The sequence below is a fragment of the Pelodiscus sinensis genome, chromosome 1 (genome assembly GCF_049634645.1).
Source record: "Pelodiscus sinensis isolate JC-2024 chromosome 1, ASM4963464v1, whole genome shotgun sequence".
Taxonomy (NCBI): domain Eukaryota; kingdom Metazoa; phylum Chordata; order Testudines; family Trionychidae; genus Pelodiscus; species Pelodiscus sinensis.
Window position 1 is genome coordinate 139,367,213 of NC_134711.1, and position 15,797 is coordinate 139,383,009.

Sequence of the window (15,797 nt, forward strand, 5' to 3'; positions counted from 1 at the left end):
CTAATTTGAACTAGCATGTCCACATTGAGTGGATCCTGAACCGAGGTTAAGGCTGGCTGGAAGCAGTGTCGGCAGGGCATCAGGTTAGGACTTAGAGCATGGAGATGCTGTCTCAGGCTAGCCGAGGGCTGTGCTTAAAGGGACCTGACCCCCACCCCGGACAGACAGTTCTCAGGGGTTCCCCGCTTGCAAAGCAGTCCTGGCTTGGAGTGCCCTGAGTGCCCACACTGGGCACATCACAGCATTCAGCCATCAGACCAGCTGCACTTGCCGCAGGCTGCCATCCGGAGGGGGGGTCAATCAAGGGGCTTCAGGAAAGCTTCCACCCCGAGAAGCTGACAGAGCCACCCCAGTCCTCCCTATCGGGGGCTCGTACCCCATTCCTCCCTCACCTCCTTCCACTTACCCCTCCCTAGCCCCCCTTCCTGATGTACAAAATAAAGGACACGTGTGTTCAAAAATAGAAACTCTTTATTGAACAAAACTCGGGGAAACTGGGAAAAGGAGGTGGGAGAGGGGAAGAGAGAGGGTGGGGGAGGGGAGGGCAACTAAAATGATCAGGGGTTGGGAACAGGTCCCATATGAAGAGAGGCTAAAGAGACTGGGACTTCTCAGCTTAGAAAAGAGGAGACTGAGGGGGGATATGATAGAGCTCTATAAAAACATGGGTGGTGTGGAGAGGGTGCATAAAGAAAAGTTCTTCATTAGTTCCCATAATAGAAGGACTAGAGGACACCAAAGGAAAGGAATGGGTAGCAGGCTTCAAACTAATAACAGAAAGTTCTTCTTCACAAAGCAAATAGTCAACCTGTGGAACTCCTTGCTGCAGGAGGCTGTGAAGGCTAGAACTAGAACAGAGTTTAAAGAGAAGTTAGATAAAGTCATGGAGGTTGGGTCCATGGAGTGCTATTAGCCAGGGGGTAGAAATGGTGTCCCTGGCCTCTGTTTGGAAGGCTGGAGATGGATGGCATGAGACAAATGGCTTGGTCATTGTTTCGGTTCATCCCCTCCAGGGTCCCTAGTGTTGGCCACTGTCGGCAGACAGGCTACTGGGCTAGATGGACCTTTGGTCTGACTCAGTACGGCCATTCTAAGCTCAGGGCTCAGGGTCGGGGGTCTCAGTGGACCACCTTGATTTTCATGCAAACCTGCTCCCGGGTGGCCAGGCTGGCAGCTATCCTGCCCTAGACGGCCACTTTCCTGTGCCTAGTGCATTGGTCATGGATAAGGTCCACGATCTCCCCACTAGACCAGGTGGGCGCCCGCCTCTTGCGGACCCGGGAAGGCTCCCGGGAGCCGCCAGCCTGGTCCCAGGAAGAGGCGGAGGGCTGGGTGGCAGCGGGTAGCTGGTTCGTGCCGTGCCAGGTGCAGGGTCTGCTGGCTGGGTGCTGGCAGGTTTGCACCTGGCACGGGCACCGTAGCCATCCCATGCCCCTTTAAGGGCTCCGTGGCCGGGAGGGGGGCAGATGAGTTTCCCTGGTGGTGCCCAGAGTGGCCACCAGGGCAAGCTGGGGAGGGCTAGCCTCCCACTAGTTCAAATTAAGTGGCTACACAGCCCTTAATTCGAACTGCTTAATTCGAACTAGGCGTTAGTCCTCGTAGAATGAGGTTTACCTAGTTCGAACTAGCGGTTTGTATGTGTAGCACCTATCAAAGTTAATTCGAACTAACGGCTGTTAGTTCGAATTAACTTTGTAGTGTAGACATACCCGAAGAGAGCTGTAGAAAAATTGTCAGACAAGATTTTTAAGTACATTTTCATTGGTACAGAAACACTTTGCAGGCTATAAACATGAGAGGGGCTCTTTCAAAGAGCCCCCTAGAAGTAAGCCAGCTCATCATGCGTCGTCTTGCTGCTCTGATAGCTGGCGAGGCTCAGTGGTTTGTTCTCGTGAGGAAGGCTTTTGAACACCCGCAAGTGCAAGAACTCCTCATTGCCAACATGGACCTGAAAGGTAAGAAGAAAGGGACAGTGTATGCCATGGGAAAAAAGCCTTCCAGGGACAGGGCATTCTAGCACAAGCGCGCTTGGGGATAGGGGAAGGGGCACTGAGGAGGGGCCATCTTCTTACTGGAGCACAGGTGAGCTCACTTCCTGACTCTTTCACATACCGACTGTGTGGCCCTGGGGCAGGTCACTCAAGCACAGAAAGGTTGTTTCCCACCTGTAATATGAGGATCATCCTACTGGTTTACCTGCCCAGGGTGGGGTTCATTTATTAATGGAGGGAAATGCTCTAGTCTAATCTAAGCTGGGACTGCAAACCCTACAATGCCTTCTAATCACATGGCTGGTGCACGGTGCCACGCTAGGGAAGAGTGGCTCGTTTGGGGTCACAACAGACAAACGTACATTGGGTTTTCCCATCGCCCTCTTCTGGGGCACTCCCAGCGAGTCCCCACCTGGGAACGCTTTGTTCCCAGCTCCTTTTGCCCTAATCCAAGGGCCTCTATACGTGAGGCTTCCCAAAGCCCTTGGCTCAGGTCTTCTCCCCAGGGCTCCCTCTCTTCCAGCATTCCACTCCCACAGGCCCACCCGCCTGCCTGTCCTACCCCACCCTGCTCAGGTGAATCCACCCTCCTGCAAAACCCTCAACTTCCAGGCTCAGCTTCCCCAGACTGAGCTAGCTCTTCCCCTTGGACAAGGGGACGCTGCCTGAGACTTCTGCTTGTCTGGGGGGTTCCCAGCTCCTCTCCAGCAGCTCACACCTACTGGGTCTCCTTCTAAACTCGGCTCTCTGCCAAGCAGCTCCTGTCAGATCTTCCTTGCTGCTTCCTGTCCCTCTCCGTATCCCCTTAGACTCTCCAGGTCTCTCGCTCTCTCCTGGTCTCAAACAGTTCTCACTTGCCAATATGCCCCCACCCCCACCCCGCACAGGGCCCTCTTTTAAGCCCAACCGAGGGAGGGCTGATGAGTAACAGGTGTGCTGCACCCCACTCCCTCTTAAAGGGTCCAGTCTCTCTGGGATATGGATGTAGCAGTTTAACTGGGTGTCTGATATACTGATGTTTATTGGTTTCGGTGAATGGTTAAACTCTTGCAGGATTGGAGCTGCCAGTAGCCGGTGAGGTAAGTGGTGCTGGGAGCCCACAGGGCTGGCAGCCCGCAGAGCCCGTTTAACCAAGTAAGCGGTGGAACTGTAATCGCTTACACAGTTAGTACTTTTTAGCCCTTTTTACCCTGCGGCACTCATTCTAAGGGCCAAATCACAGGCAGCTCTTTGTAATTAACTAATTACTATGCAGATAAGATTCAAATTGAGACCCTGTTCCCCACTGCCCTGTACCTTGATGAAGTAGTTTATTCCAGCAACCAGCTGTGTTTTAAATTCCACAGCATTAAAGACCTCAAATTTCTTCCCTTCTTTTTCTTCCACCTGAAGCTTCACCTTAAGGAAACAGAAGAGTTTTTAGTGCTCAGTCTAGGCAGATGCAAAGTCTGGAACGCAGGCGCCCCACGATCAGTGTTTCCATCAGTACAGGTCACCCTGCCGGGGCGTCTGTGCACATGTAGCACTTCCCGCGTCTCCAAAACAGAATGGCTGAAGTAGGAGATGTTCCATACAGCAGGATGTAACAGAGCGATGGGCAACCTAGGCTCGTGAGTGGCTGCATGAGCGGCCCTCCTTCCGCTCAGCGAGCCACAAGATTGTCCTAACCGAGATGTTCTCTTGGGCTAGGGCAGTGTTGTGGTCTGTGCTTGGGCACCTGGAATTTGAGGGGTGCGCTGACTGAACCTCCCGCAAAGCAGCCCCTCTTTAACTGGTGGCAGAGGGAGCACTCGGCAATTACAATCAGAGTTGTGTGCGATCGGCCTGCACCTCACTTCACGTGCCCTTGCTGTACGTGTGGTCACTCCAGTAATGCCAGTAAGAAAAAACCAATGTGGACAAAACCCAGCAGAATCGGGCAACCCTGTGTGTGCGCAGCAGGAACAAAAATGTCTCACGGGCCACACGTAGAATTCCAATGGGCCACAAGTCGCCCACCACTGATTTTAACAGATGGCAATTTCGTGCCTTCTCCCCGAAAAGCCTCACTGAATGAAGTGTGAGTATCTTTGGAATCCAGTGTATTAAACCCAAAGGCTACACAGTACTGTGGGCTGGGACTGTATTTTCTCTCTACACGGGGAGATGTGATATCAAGCCTGGGAAGTAGAACTTCCCGACTGTACTGCATACTGTGCCTGAGAACAAGGGGCTTTTGGGACATAGTATCAAGTGGTTTGGCTGGCGTCTCTTCAGGAGGAGCTGAAAGCAAATTCCCTACTTCCAGTGATGCCCCAAACTCAGTCTTTTGAAGCTATACCCTGAGGAGAGGACGATTGTCTGCTGATCACCCCCGAGTCTCAAGATTAAAGGCCCATTTTGTATGAAGGAGATAACAGAAGAACGACCGGGGTCACCAAATGAAATTAAAAGGTAGAAGGTTTAAGACAAACAAAAGGAAGTTTTTCCTCACACACAACACACAGTCAGCCTGTGGAACTCCTTGCCAGAGGATGGGGTGCAGGCCAGGACTTTAACAGGGTTCAAAAAAGAGCAAGATAGATTCATGGAAGATAGGTCCACCAATGGCTATTAAGCCAGGCCAGGTAGGAATGGAGCCCCTAGTCTGTGTCAGAAGCTGGGAATGGATCACTTGCTGATGACCCGTTCTGTTCATTCCCTTTGGGGCACCTAGCACTGGCCATTGCCAGAAGTCAGGATACTGGGCTAGATGGACCCTTGGTCCAACCCAGTTTGGGGTAATGGTTCCAGTCAGCGGGAGGCCAGGCTGACTCTCTTCCAGGAGCAGAAGTCCGGATCTCGGGCCAGACTACAGGCCCAGTAGCAGTTTATGAGCCCAGGCCCTGGGTCCGGGCGGAGCAGCAGACAAACAGTTAAGCAGTTCAACACTCAGGCCTGTCTGCAGGCCAAGCAGGGGTCAGGTCTTCTTGCAGGCAGAGGGCCGACAGGCGAGGGGGTTTTCTCCCGACTGGGGGATCCTGACACCCAAGGTGAGGTGTGGCAGGGGGGACGCAGGCCCAGCCGCTCCACTGCGTCCCAGCCCAGGGCCCTAACAGTGGCCGTGCAGGCTGCTTGGCGGGGATCCTGGCTGCAACACACCAACCAGGTCACAGGTCAGCAGGGATCCTGGCCACAACATGCCGCCCAGCTGACCTCTGTCTCCTCTGCCGGTCTTATGCTGGCTGCCCCTGGGCTGCTTCCCGATTCCTCCTGGGGTCCTACCTGGCTCCAACTCAGCTCCGCAGGGTCTGCTGCAGGGCAAAGGGGCTGGCAGCGTGTCCATGGGCTCTGGGTCCTGGGAAACCCTCAGGCCCTGGCAGCAGTCTCTGCAGCCCCACCCAGTCGTCAGGGCCCAGCAGCGGTCATGGCAGCCCGGACCAGTCCTCCCGCCGAGGGCAGCGCAGTGGGGCCTTCCTCCTAGGGAACTTGGGCCGAGCGTCTGGCCTGCTCAACAGCCGGGCTTCTACTGAGGCGGGAGGTCCTCCTTTTATACTTCTGGCTCCGCCCTTCTGCTTCCTGTGGGTGGGGCCGGGTGGCCGCACTGATTCACTTTAATCTCCTCCTGCAAACCCAGTCTTGGGTCTCCGGGGCTGGATTCTGGCTCTTCCCCGGGGTGGGCGTATTGGTGCAGTGTTAGGTATCAGCGTGAGGCGGGCATTGGTGTCTTTCATCCGCTGTAGCCTCTGCAGAGGGGCATGGTCCGTCGCGAGGACAAAGGGAGCACCTAATAAATAATAATGGAGCCTCAATGGGCTTCCTTTTTAATCGTGGAGTACTTGCACTCCCGCGGAACAGCTTCCTACTCAAATACAAGGCAAGGAGTTCGTCTCCCTCCCCCTCTTGTGAGAGGAACACCCCCAACCGTACTTCAGAGGCTTCTGTCTGTAGCACAAATCCCTTATCAAAATCCAGACTAAAAAGCACTGGGTCCTGCGACAGAATCCTCTTCAGGGTGCCAAAGGCCTCTTCACGCTCAGCAGTGCTGCTGATTTGTCAGGGGCTGTCCTTCTTCCGGAGCGAGGCAAGGGAGGCTGCAATGGCTGCGGATTGGGGAACAAAATGCCGATAATAGCCAGACAGGCCAAGAAATTATCGGCCCTGGTGGTTGCAGCAGGGCTCCAACCAGTGGAACTCCTTGCCAGAGGATGTTGTGAATGCCAGGTCTTTAACAGGGTTCAGAAAAGAGCTAGATAAATTCATGGAGCATAGGTCCATTAATGGCTATTAGCCAGGCTGGCCAGGAATGGAGCCTCTTGCCTCTGTCAGAAGTTGGGAATGGGCAACAGAGGATGGATCACTTGAGGATCACCTGTTCTGTTCTTTCCCTCTGGGGCACCTGGCATTGGCCACTGTCAGAAGACAGGACACTGGGCGAGATGGACACTTGGTCCAACCCAGTACGGCCAGTCTTGTGCTGAGAGGTTTGGCCTGTTGGTGGGCCTGCTAGTCCTGAGCCAAGGCTGTCCTGAACTCGTCACCACAGAAATCCCCCTTTGAGATTCGAAGGGCCGACTCCTACCAGAGCCCTGGCTGGAGACAGGGTGACCTCTGGTAAGTGCACAAGGGTGGGCAGGTTCTTTTCTTGTTTGTAATGTTTTCTCTGTGTTGCTTCCACCTGAAGAACAGAGGTGCTGGCTTAGAAGGAGCTGTGTGATGACTGTCGCTGCTGGCCGTTGCAGCTCTTCAGAGCCCTGGAGGGAAAGCGAGAGCCAGACACTGGCCTGCTTAGGCACCTGGCTTGCTGGGCAAGGAACTCTGCAGCCTGGAAAACAGCCCTGGAAAAAAGGAGGGAACGGGACATGTCACCAGCCAAGGAAGTGACGGCGGAGAAGCGGGGAGTCTAGAGCGGGTGCCCGTCAGGGAGCGCGCAGGGGAAACGAGCTGTGAATCAGGCTCATCAGTTGGTCGTAGCTCCAGCCAGGCAGTGAGCTGGGGAAGCAGCATGGCTCAGCAGCCAGGGTAGGAGGCTGGAAGTCAGGAGCTTTGGATTCTACATCTAGCTAACCAGCCACCTTCCTTTGTGACCTTCGGCAAGTTACGGTCTCTGAGTCTGTTTCCCCTTGTGTGCTGTGGGAAAAGCATGTCGACCCACCCATGCAAAATGCTTTGAAGTTGACGGCTGAAAACCAGGGGTGTGATAAGCCGACAAAACCACTCCTGGGCAACACGAGTCCACTTTGGACCCCGTGTCCTTTTCAAAATTAAAAGCTGGCATGGATGCACTGAAGGCCTTAGGCATTGCCACGCTCCATGCATTTGCTACGGTGCATTTGTGATTTTTACGGCATCTCACTCTGATCCACAGAGCCTGACCTAGGCACCCAAGTTCCCGTTACAATGATTCGGGAGGAGCAGGCGTCTCAGACGGAGAGCCACGAAGAGGCAGCATTCTAGGAGCTGATGCGGACAGAAGAGTTATGCCCATCTCCACCCCTCCAGTGGATACAGGTGCCTAAGTCTGGGCTGCAGGTGAGGCGCCTCTCTGTGTCCAGTGATGCACAAACAGGAACCCTTTGCCTGGTGTCAGGGATGTAGGTGCCTACATAGTTTCTGTTGAATGGTTCTTTCAGAGTACGATACCTGCTTGTGACTGATGACAATAATAAAAAAGTGTTATGAAGTATTAAGCGTTTTGCATTTCATAACTTCTTCAATCTTTCACTGAGGCTGCCAGCCTCTTGTGAGCTAGATATTATTAGTCACATTTTACTGAATGGGAAACTGAGTCACAGAGCGAGGAAATGACTTTTCTCACATCACAGACAGTGACAGAACCTGAGAGAAGTCACAAATTACTGGTTGTCTTTCTGTGCTCCGATCACGTAAGCAGACTAGCTACACTGTAGGCCAGGCCTGGGCAAAATACAGCCTGCGGGCTGCATCCACCCCACCAAGCCACTGGATCTAGCCCGTGGACACTGCAGGGAGTCCCAGGCAGGCTTCCCACTTGCCTCATCCCACCCGCACGCTGCTCGGAAACGTGGCTGTGGGGTAGGTTCTTCTTTAAAAACTGAGAGTCTGGAGGGGAGGAGGGAAAATTTAGGAGCTGCTCCTGCCCCCAGAACAATTTCATCGGCTGGTTTCTGGCCAGAAACTGGCCAGTGGGAGCTGCCTGTTTCAAAATCAGACAGCCACAAAGCACAAAGGGCTACAGAACACAAGGCTGCAGACAGTGCGGGGACAGGGCAGGCACGGAGGCAGATTCAGGAATAGCTGCTGGCTGGTAAGTCTCCTGGAAGAGCCAACCTCCAGCACCCGAGACCCTCCCTTCCCCAGCCCTCTGCCCCCCACTTCATAACACCCAAATCCTCTACCCCCTTCCTGTACCCATATCCGCTCCCAGATCTGGCACCCCAATCTCCTGTCACAGTCCCCTCCTGCCCTAGCTCACAAGCCAAACCCCTGCACCCTCTCCTCTACCACACTTCCATGCCCTAGCTCACAATCCAACCCCCTCAATGCCCCAGCCCAGTGCCCCAGGTCACAACTGCCTCCCCTTTCCCCAAGCTCCCTTCTGCACCCAACCTCCATTCCACCCATTAGTGGAGGGAGTTTTGTCTTGTGCACCACTATTGAGGTCCTGTGTGATGGGGCTTGACAGGGAAAACCCCGCTCCCCGCACTGAAAGGGCGTTTAGCCCCAGCACCGCGGGAGACAAGTGGCTATGCCAGGTGTGCTCGGAGGCCGTGGCACACACATGCACAGGGATCCCCCGGGCTGCCATGCTGGGCCACGGGACAGGAGAGAGCGTCAGTTTTAAAAAGGGAACACCCGGGCGAAGGAGAGGATGGAGCGGTGAGGCAAGCTAGGCAAAGGAGGCAGGCGAGCGGGACGAGAGGAGGAGCGCCGCCGAGGAGGAAGGAGAGAGAGAAAGTCCACCAGCGATGGAGCCACGATGGAGGCGGTGAGGTGAGTGGAACAAGAGGGAAGGAAGCAGCCCATGACAGGGCAGAATTAGGCCCGTGGGCTGGTGAGTTGCAGCATGGCCCCCACCGGCCGAACAGGTGGCTATCGTGCCTGTTCTTAGGGTCCTGGGCTGAGACCTCGAGTGAGGGAGGACCAGGTCTCTCTTCCCTCTTGCGGCCCGAGTGTCCGCGGACTAGCAGAAAGGACAGCGAAGGGACTGTGGTCAAGCACAGAGAGACTAAGGGTGCACAGGGTGGAATGAGACCCTTGGTGGGGGAGGTTGATAATAAACTGTAACAGCTGGTTTGGATGTTAACAAATATCATATATTTTGTGTAAAATGTTATGGAAGGGATAATTAACATGGTGCATGACTTTTAAGTGTTCATTTAATATGAAGTCAAATAAAAAGAAAATGCTGCAACATTTTCGGCATATTTTATTTTTCCACTCTAAAGCACAACACAGCTCCCCGCTGCAGACACAGATGAGCTAGAGTCTCATGCAGCCCTGGAGCTGATTTTATTACCACAGAAACACTGACTCACAAAAGCATGTGACTGACAGGCATCTCCACTCCTGGGAGGAAGGTGTACTCACAGGGATAAGGGTTCCGTGGTCTAGGAAGTGAGAGGCAGACAAGTTGAGAGTTTCTGTGTAAAGATACAAGGGTTACAAATAAGACTGATGTTGCATGTGTGTGTGTGTGGGGGGGGCTACTATGGACCACCCAATCATTCCAAAAACAAATAACCAAAACACAGGACCTGGCAATAATGGGGGACTTTAATCACACATCTGTTGGTAAAGTAATGAAGTAAAAGGCAAAATCGCCACAAAGTTCTTTGTATGTACTGGGAACAAGTTTTGGTCCAGGAAAGAAAAGAAAGTAAAGGGGGGGGGGGACACAGCCATTTTACACATGATGTTGCCCAAGGAGAAATCGGTACCGAAACTGAAGGTGAAAGGCAGCTTGAGTGACAGTGAGTAGGAAAAGATGGATTTCGTGATGAAAGGAAAGGAAGGAGCGAGATCAGCAAAGTAAGTCAAATGGACTTTACAAAAAGCAGACTTTAGCAAAATCAGAGAACTGACAGTTAAGGGCCCAGGGCAGAAAACAGTAGGGGAAAAGGAGTTGGAGGAGCTGACGGTTCCTCTGACCTGACAATCCACAAGGAATCTGACAAGTGGTGGAAACACGGGCCCATTGGTAAGGAGGCTGCAGGGGAAGTGCATGTGCAGGAACGGATGCCCATCAGCAAGTGGAAGGCACAAAGAGAGTTATTGTACGTGCGTGGGGTCAGCGCACTGTCTGTGGCATCGTCTCATGCCCTGAGCAGCAGCAGCAGCGCCTCTGGCCGCTCGCGCTCCCTGTTTCCACACGAGAGAATCGCTGCTTTGATTTTGTGGTGCACGCTCCCCCTACCCCCCCGTACAGGCTCTGAGCCCGACCCCCCGATCCCTCCCCCGTACAGGCACTGAGCGCAACCCCCCACTCGCCCCCTTGTGCCGGCGGCAGCTCCCTGGCGCGCCCGCGCTCCCTCACCTCATCCACAGTCTGCTGTGTCTCCAGGGTGGCCGACTGGGTGTCCAAGTTGATTTTAGGTTTAGCGACCTGTGTGTGCTGCCAGGCGTTTTTAGACACAGGGCCTATCACAGCTTCCTCCCATCTTGGAGATGCCAGGTGAAGAGCTTATGGTCGTGGCTGGTGACACAGCTTGAATGGCAGGACTTCTGTTGCACCAAAACTGCACCTACTGTACTAGCTCAGAGTTGCTGGCAAAGCTGCACAAAGACAGAGCCCAGGACGACTCCAGAGCCCAAGATAAATGTGTTCTGGTGACAATTGGAATCACCCTTCCCACAATTTCTTTACCTACAAACTAACGACATTTGATCTGGAGTCCCTGGTGACCCCTTTGGGGCCTGTAGTGAGGCAGTGTGGCCTCCCTTGAAGCCAGAGGGGGAAGAGCCACACGCCCAGCTCAGCTGAGCGGAGCCAGGCTGAGCTCACCCTGCCCGCTGGAAGTGGAGCAGGAGTACAAAAGGCAGAGTACCCAGCTCAATGGGAGCCAAACAAGGGAAGGAGACAGACGTGCCCTGTTGGCTGCAGTCCGCTGACCTACTGCTGAGCCAGGAAGCATCCTGGAGCTGGTGAGGCCTGGGGCGCAGGAGGACCAGAGCTGGTGGGACTACGGGTGGCCAAATACCTGGAGGAACCTGATCCAGAGCCGGGAAGGAAGCCACCGAAGGGCTTTTGTTTAACAGTGTTGTGGCTTGACAGTGGGACAGTATTGGGGGAAGAGTCCCGCTCACCCAGTCGTAGGACACTCAGCCGCTGTTAGGGGCCCTGGGCTTGAACGTAACGGAGCTGGGCGGGCCTGCATTCCCCTGTCTCTGCCACCTTCCCCTGGGATGGCAGCCTCCCTACCGGAGCACTACAGGCTCTTTGCCAGGGCTCCCCTGCCTGGGGTTAGAGCGCCTGGTCTGCTGACTGGCTCCACCTGGCCGGAGGGCCGAGGAGCTATTGGCTGCTGGGAGCTGAGCCTGGGACCCTGTGCCTAGCCTTCTAATTCTCCTAGCAGTGCAGTGACACAGTGAGGCAGTGCGACCTCCCTCTGACCTAGAGGGGGTAGGGAGGGGTAACTGACCCACCACAGGGCCTCGTGATAGCAAAGTCACTTTTCAGACCAGGACCACACTGTTTGTAAATATAAATAATTTATAAACCCCCCAAACTTGGAAATAAACATGAAATTATCCACGGAAAACAAACCCACTCGTTTCAGCCTGTTAAGTGAGGAATCTTGACAGAAAGGAGCCCTAAGTTACTTTCCAATTCTCCTGCCTGCAGTATGTGCGGAGATATGTGTTTGTGTTTGTTTTCCTGTTTATACTTTATTTTCCCTTACTGGGTGCAGCTGGGGCTTGGCCCATGACTCTGCGGATTTGTGCCATTTAATGCAGTCAGCAGGACTGACTCTGCCAGGTGAGTCTCAGGGAGGGTTACCACTTTGTAGACCATCTTTTGAACTAATTCTCATGTATAGGCTGGAATCCATTTGTCTTATTCTTTAGCTATGTCTGCCATCTAGTGGCCATTTCTTTTCACTCAATTAAAGCCCAAGAACCAAGATTTTCAAAATTGGGTGCCTAAAGTTAGGCTCCTAAACACACATATAAGCACTTCTATATAGCCTAATTTTGAGAAGCTATGAGTACCCGAAGCTCCCACTGGCTTCAATGGCAGAGGCTATTTTTAAAAATTGTACCATGATGTGTATTTTTAAGTTTTCTCCCTGCTGTTTCCTTGTTTTTCCTCAAATGTCATTTTAATATGATGGTTACTGTAATTAATTTGCTGGTGTTTTTCTACACAGAAACAGAAGCTCTGCCAGTCGCAGGCATATGCACACACAGCAAAGAAAAGGTTAATTAATCCGTAACTTGAAAAAGCATCTCTACAAATTCTGATTACCCTTTTGTTCCCCACAATATTCCACCTCAGCTAACAGTGCAGATTGTAAAGCAAGCCCTTGCATGGCAATATCACCAGGAAGTTTTATTTTCCTGCCCTGACAAAACAAAACAAAAAACAAAATGACAACCAACCAACCAACAATAGCAATGTTTTTTCCAGCACATTTCCACAGACCTTTGTTTGTCCGTGTTCACCATAAGCCTAAGGCCATCTTGTATTGCTGCAGTGACTAAGAGCATTTTATTGTGTTTTGAGAGAAGATTAAACCAGATTCACACAGGCTGATAACTGTTGCAAAAAGGGGTCTACCTTTAAAGTGGATGTTTTCCTAATGATGTACTCTAGGAACTATTTGGGAGAAGTTCTGTGAATTACATTACGCAGGACGTCAGACTAGATGATCACAGTGGTCTCTTCTGGCCTTGGAATCTATGTAGCACTAAATCCCTGATGTAACGCCATTGTCACCAGTGTGTCAGACAGTAACACGGGTTCTCTGATCCATGCACATGCAAGTTCATTTCAGTCATTCTCAAAGTGGGTGGGAGAGAAATGGGCATGTCTTATGAATAATCTGTGACAATTGGGTCAACCTTGAGAAGACCGTTAAAGAGAGTGTCTTTAGAAGTCTTTTCTGCTCCCCTCCCACACTCTAAAGCTTCTCTTTCAGATAAAGGACACACATCACGTACCAGACACCCTTTCAAAATGGACCACACTTGCCCTGGCTCATCAACCATATAAATCCTCCAAAAGCCTCGCTGCTCCTAAATATTCAAATGGCACAAAACCCAAATCATCTGGTTGCCCATATACATTTCCATTATACTCCACCTTGCCTTTTGTCTATGTATGCCCCTCAAATGCTCATTTTTCCTTTAGCTACGCTTTGACTGAAGCGGCAGCAGCGGCGGTTCCCCGCGCCTCTGAGGCTTTGCTCTGGCAAAGCCTCAGCGGCGCGGGACCCCCCCGCAGCTGCGGCTTCAGTCCGGGTGCCTGTGGTCTGCTGGGGACCGTCCCCAGCAGACCACAGGCACCCAGACTGAAGCCGCAGCCGTGGCGGGGTCCCTCGCCTCTGAGGCTTTGCCAGAGCAAAGCCTCAGAGGCGCGGCACCCCGCTGCCACTGCGGCTCTGCTCCCCGTGTCCCTGGTCTGCTGGGGGGGGGGGGGGGCGCAGCTAGTGTGCTCCCCCCCCCCCCCCCAGCAGACCAGGCTTTTGTTTTGGACTCTGGGGCAGAGCAGCTGGGGCGCTGCCGATTGGTCCTGCAGCGCCCGTGGGCACTACTGGACCAACCCGGCAGCACCCCAGCTGCTCTGCCCCAGGTCCTGATTCAGCCGCTGCTGGTCAGTTTCAGCAGCGGCTGAATCAGGACATCTGGGGCAGAGCAGATGGGGTGCTGCTGGGTTGGTCCAGTAGCACCCCAGCTGCTCTGCCCCAGGCGTCCCCAAGTCAGCTTCTGCTGAAACTGACCAGCGCTGACTACAGGAAGCCCCAGGCAGAGTTGCTCTGCCCCGGGCTTCCTGGAATCAGCTGCTGATCAGTTTCAGCAGCAGCTGACTTGGGGACGCCTGGGGTTCTTAAGTTGATTCTGTATGCAAGTCAGAACTGGCGGTCAGTTTCAGCAGTGTCTGAATCTGGACGCCAGTTCCGACTTACATACAGATTCAACTTAAGAACAAACCTACAGTCCCTATCTTGTACGTAACCCGGGGACTGCCTGTACATGCATTTCCCTCCCCCCGCTTGCCAGGAAATTTTTTAGTAAACTGGCCAGCATCGCCAGGCCTGGGACCTACTCCCATGGCAGCTCTGCATTTAAAGTGCTTTAGAAGCCAGGCAGGCAGGCAGCCCGGTTCAGTTCTGGCTCATGCTGGGTCTGTATCAGAAGCAGCCAATTCTTAATAAGGATAAATGGATCAATCTGGGTAATTATAGGCCTGTGAGCCTGACATCTGTCCCAGGTAAAATAAGGGAAAAACTGATAATGGATTTGATTTATAAAGAATTAAATTCATGCAAATCAACATGGATTTATGGAAAGTAGATCATATCCGACTGACTTGATAACTTTTTGATGAGATAAGTTTGGTTATAAAAGCAATAGTGTGGACTTACTTACTTAGACTTCTGTAAAGCCTTTGTCTTGGTGCTGCAGAACATCTTAATTACAAACGTGAAACAATATATCGTTGACATGGCATGCGCTAAGTAGATTAATCAGTTGGCTAACTGATAGGTCTTCAAATGTAATCTCTCTAGAATTCAAACATTACTAAAAATAAATACTTAACAATGAAATTATTAAACCCTGAGAAACAGAAGCACAACTTAAGTTACTCATAATATCAAAATGTCATCAGATAGTAACAAAAGCCAGTTCTCATTGGCCTGACTTTGAATTAGCAGCCTAGAGGTGAAAGTTTCTTCTTGCTAGGAAACAAACTACTAAGACAGCCTGCCCCCCTGATATTACATGGGTGATTACTAGTAACTAAAAAAAAGTAAAATGATTTCTTGCACTTACTTTTACCCAGTGCCCCCATCCTGCACAAATCTCCTTCCTCCAACACCAAATAAAATAAATAAACTAACTATAAAAAAAATGCTACCCCAATGCCCTAGATGATCGAGCTATAAAAGGAGCAATCAAGGACGATAAAGCCATTGCGGAGAAACTAAATGATTTCTTTGCTTCAGTCTTCAAGGCTGAGGATGTTGGGGAGACTCCCAAATCTGCACCGTCCTTTGTGGGTGATGAATCTGAGGAACTGTCCCGGATTGAAGTGTCATTAGAGGAGGTTTTGGAACAAATAGAAAAACTTAATGTTAACAAATCTCCAGGACCGGATGGCATTCATCCAAGGGTTCTAAAAGAACTTAAATGGGAAATTGCTGAGCTATTATCTGTGGTTTGTAACCTATCCTTTAAGTCGGCTTCCGTACCTAATGACTGGAAAGTAGCCAACGCGACACCAATATTTAAAAAGGGCTCTAGAGGCGATCCTGGGAGTTACAGACCGGTAAGTCTAACTTCAGTACCGAGCAAATTAGTCGAAACAATAGTGAAGAATAAAATTGTGAAGCATGTAGAAGAACATAATTTGTTGGACAAAAGTCAACATGGTTTCCATAAAGGGAAATCCTGTCTTACTAATCTATTAGGGTATGTCTACACTACAAAGTTAATTTGAACTAACAGATGTTAGTTCGAATTAACTTTGATAGGCACTACACAGGCAAACCGCCAGTTCAAACTTAATTTGAACTAGCAAAGCGCTTAATTCGAACTAGGTAAACCTCATTCTACGAGGACTAATGCCTAGTTGGAATTAAGTAGTTTGAATTAAGGGCTGTGTAGCCACTTAATTTGAACTAGTGGGAGACTAGCCCTCCCCAG

The 15,797-nt window shown here is 51.8% G+C and overlaps 1 protein-coding gene across 1 annotated transcript; it reads right to left on the reverse strand.

The window, feature by feature from the left end:
- Nucleotides 1-743: 743 nt before the first annotated feature.
- On the reverse strand, nt 744-14,596 carry LOC142830764 (cystatin-B-like). The gene is made up of 4 exons (XM_075937938.1): nt 14,520-14,596; nt 5,235-5,307; nt 3,288-3,389; nt 744-1,948 (listed from the first exon to the last, which is right to left on the reverse strand). Exons 1-4 carry the CDS (start codon nt 14,594-14,596, stop codon nt 1,820-1,822), a joined length of 381 nt encoding a protein of 126 aa, XP_075794053.1. The 3' UTR covers nt 744-1,819.
- Between the last annotated feature and the right edge of the window lie 1,201 nt (nt 14,597-15,797).

What these genes read in the sequence shown, in the direction of transcription:
- LOC142830764 (XM_075937938.1), bottom strand. Translation starts at nt 14,596, where the DNA reads ATGTCAACGATATATTGTTTCACGTTTGTAATTAAGATGTTCTGCAGC. An exon ending in CGGAGCTGAGTTGGAGCCAG is followed by an intron (nt 3,390 to 5,234) that starts GTAGGACCCCAG and finishes TGTTTCCTTAAG; the next exon opens with GTGAAGCTTCAGGTGGAAGA. An exon ending in GAATAAACTACTTCATCAAG is followed by an intron (nt 1,949 to 3,287) that starts GTACAGGGCAGT and finishes CTTACCTTTCAG; the next exon opens with GTCCATGTTGGCAATGAGGA.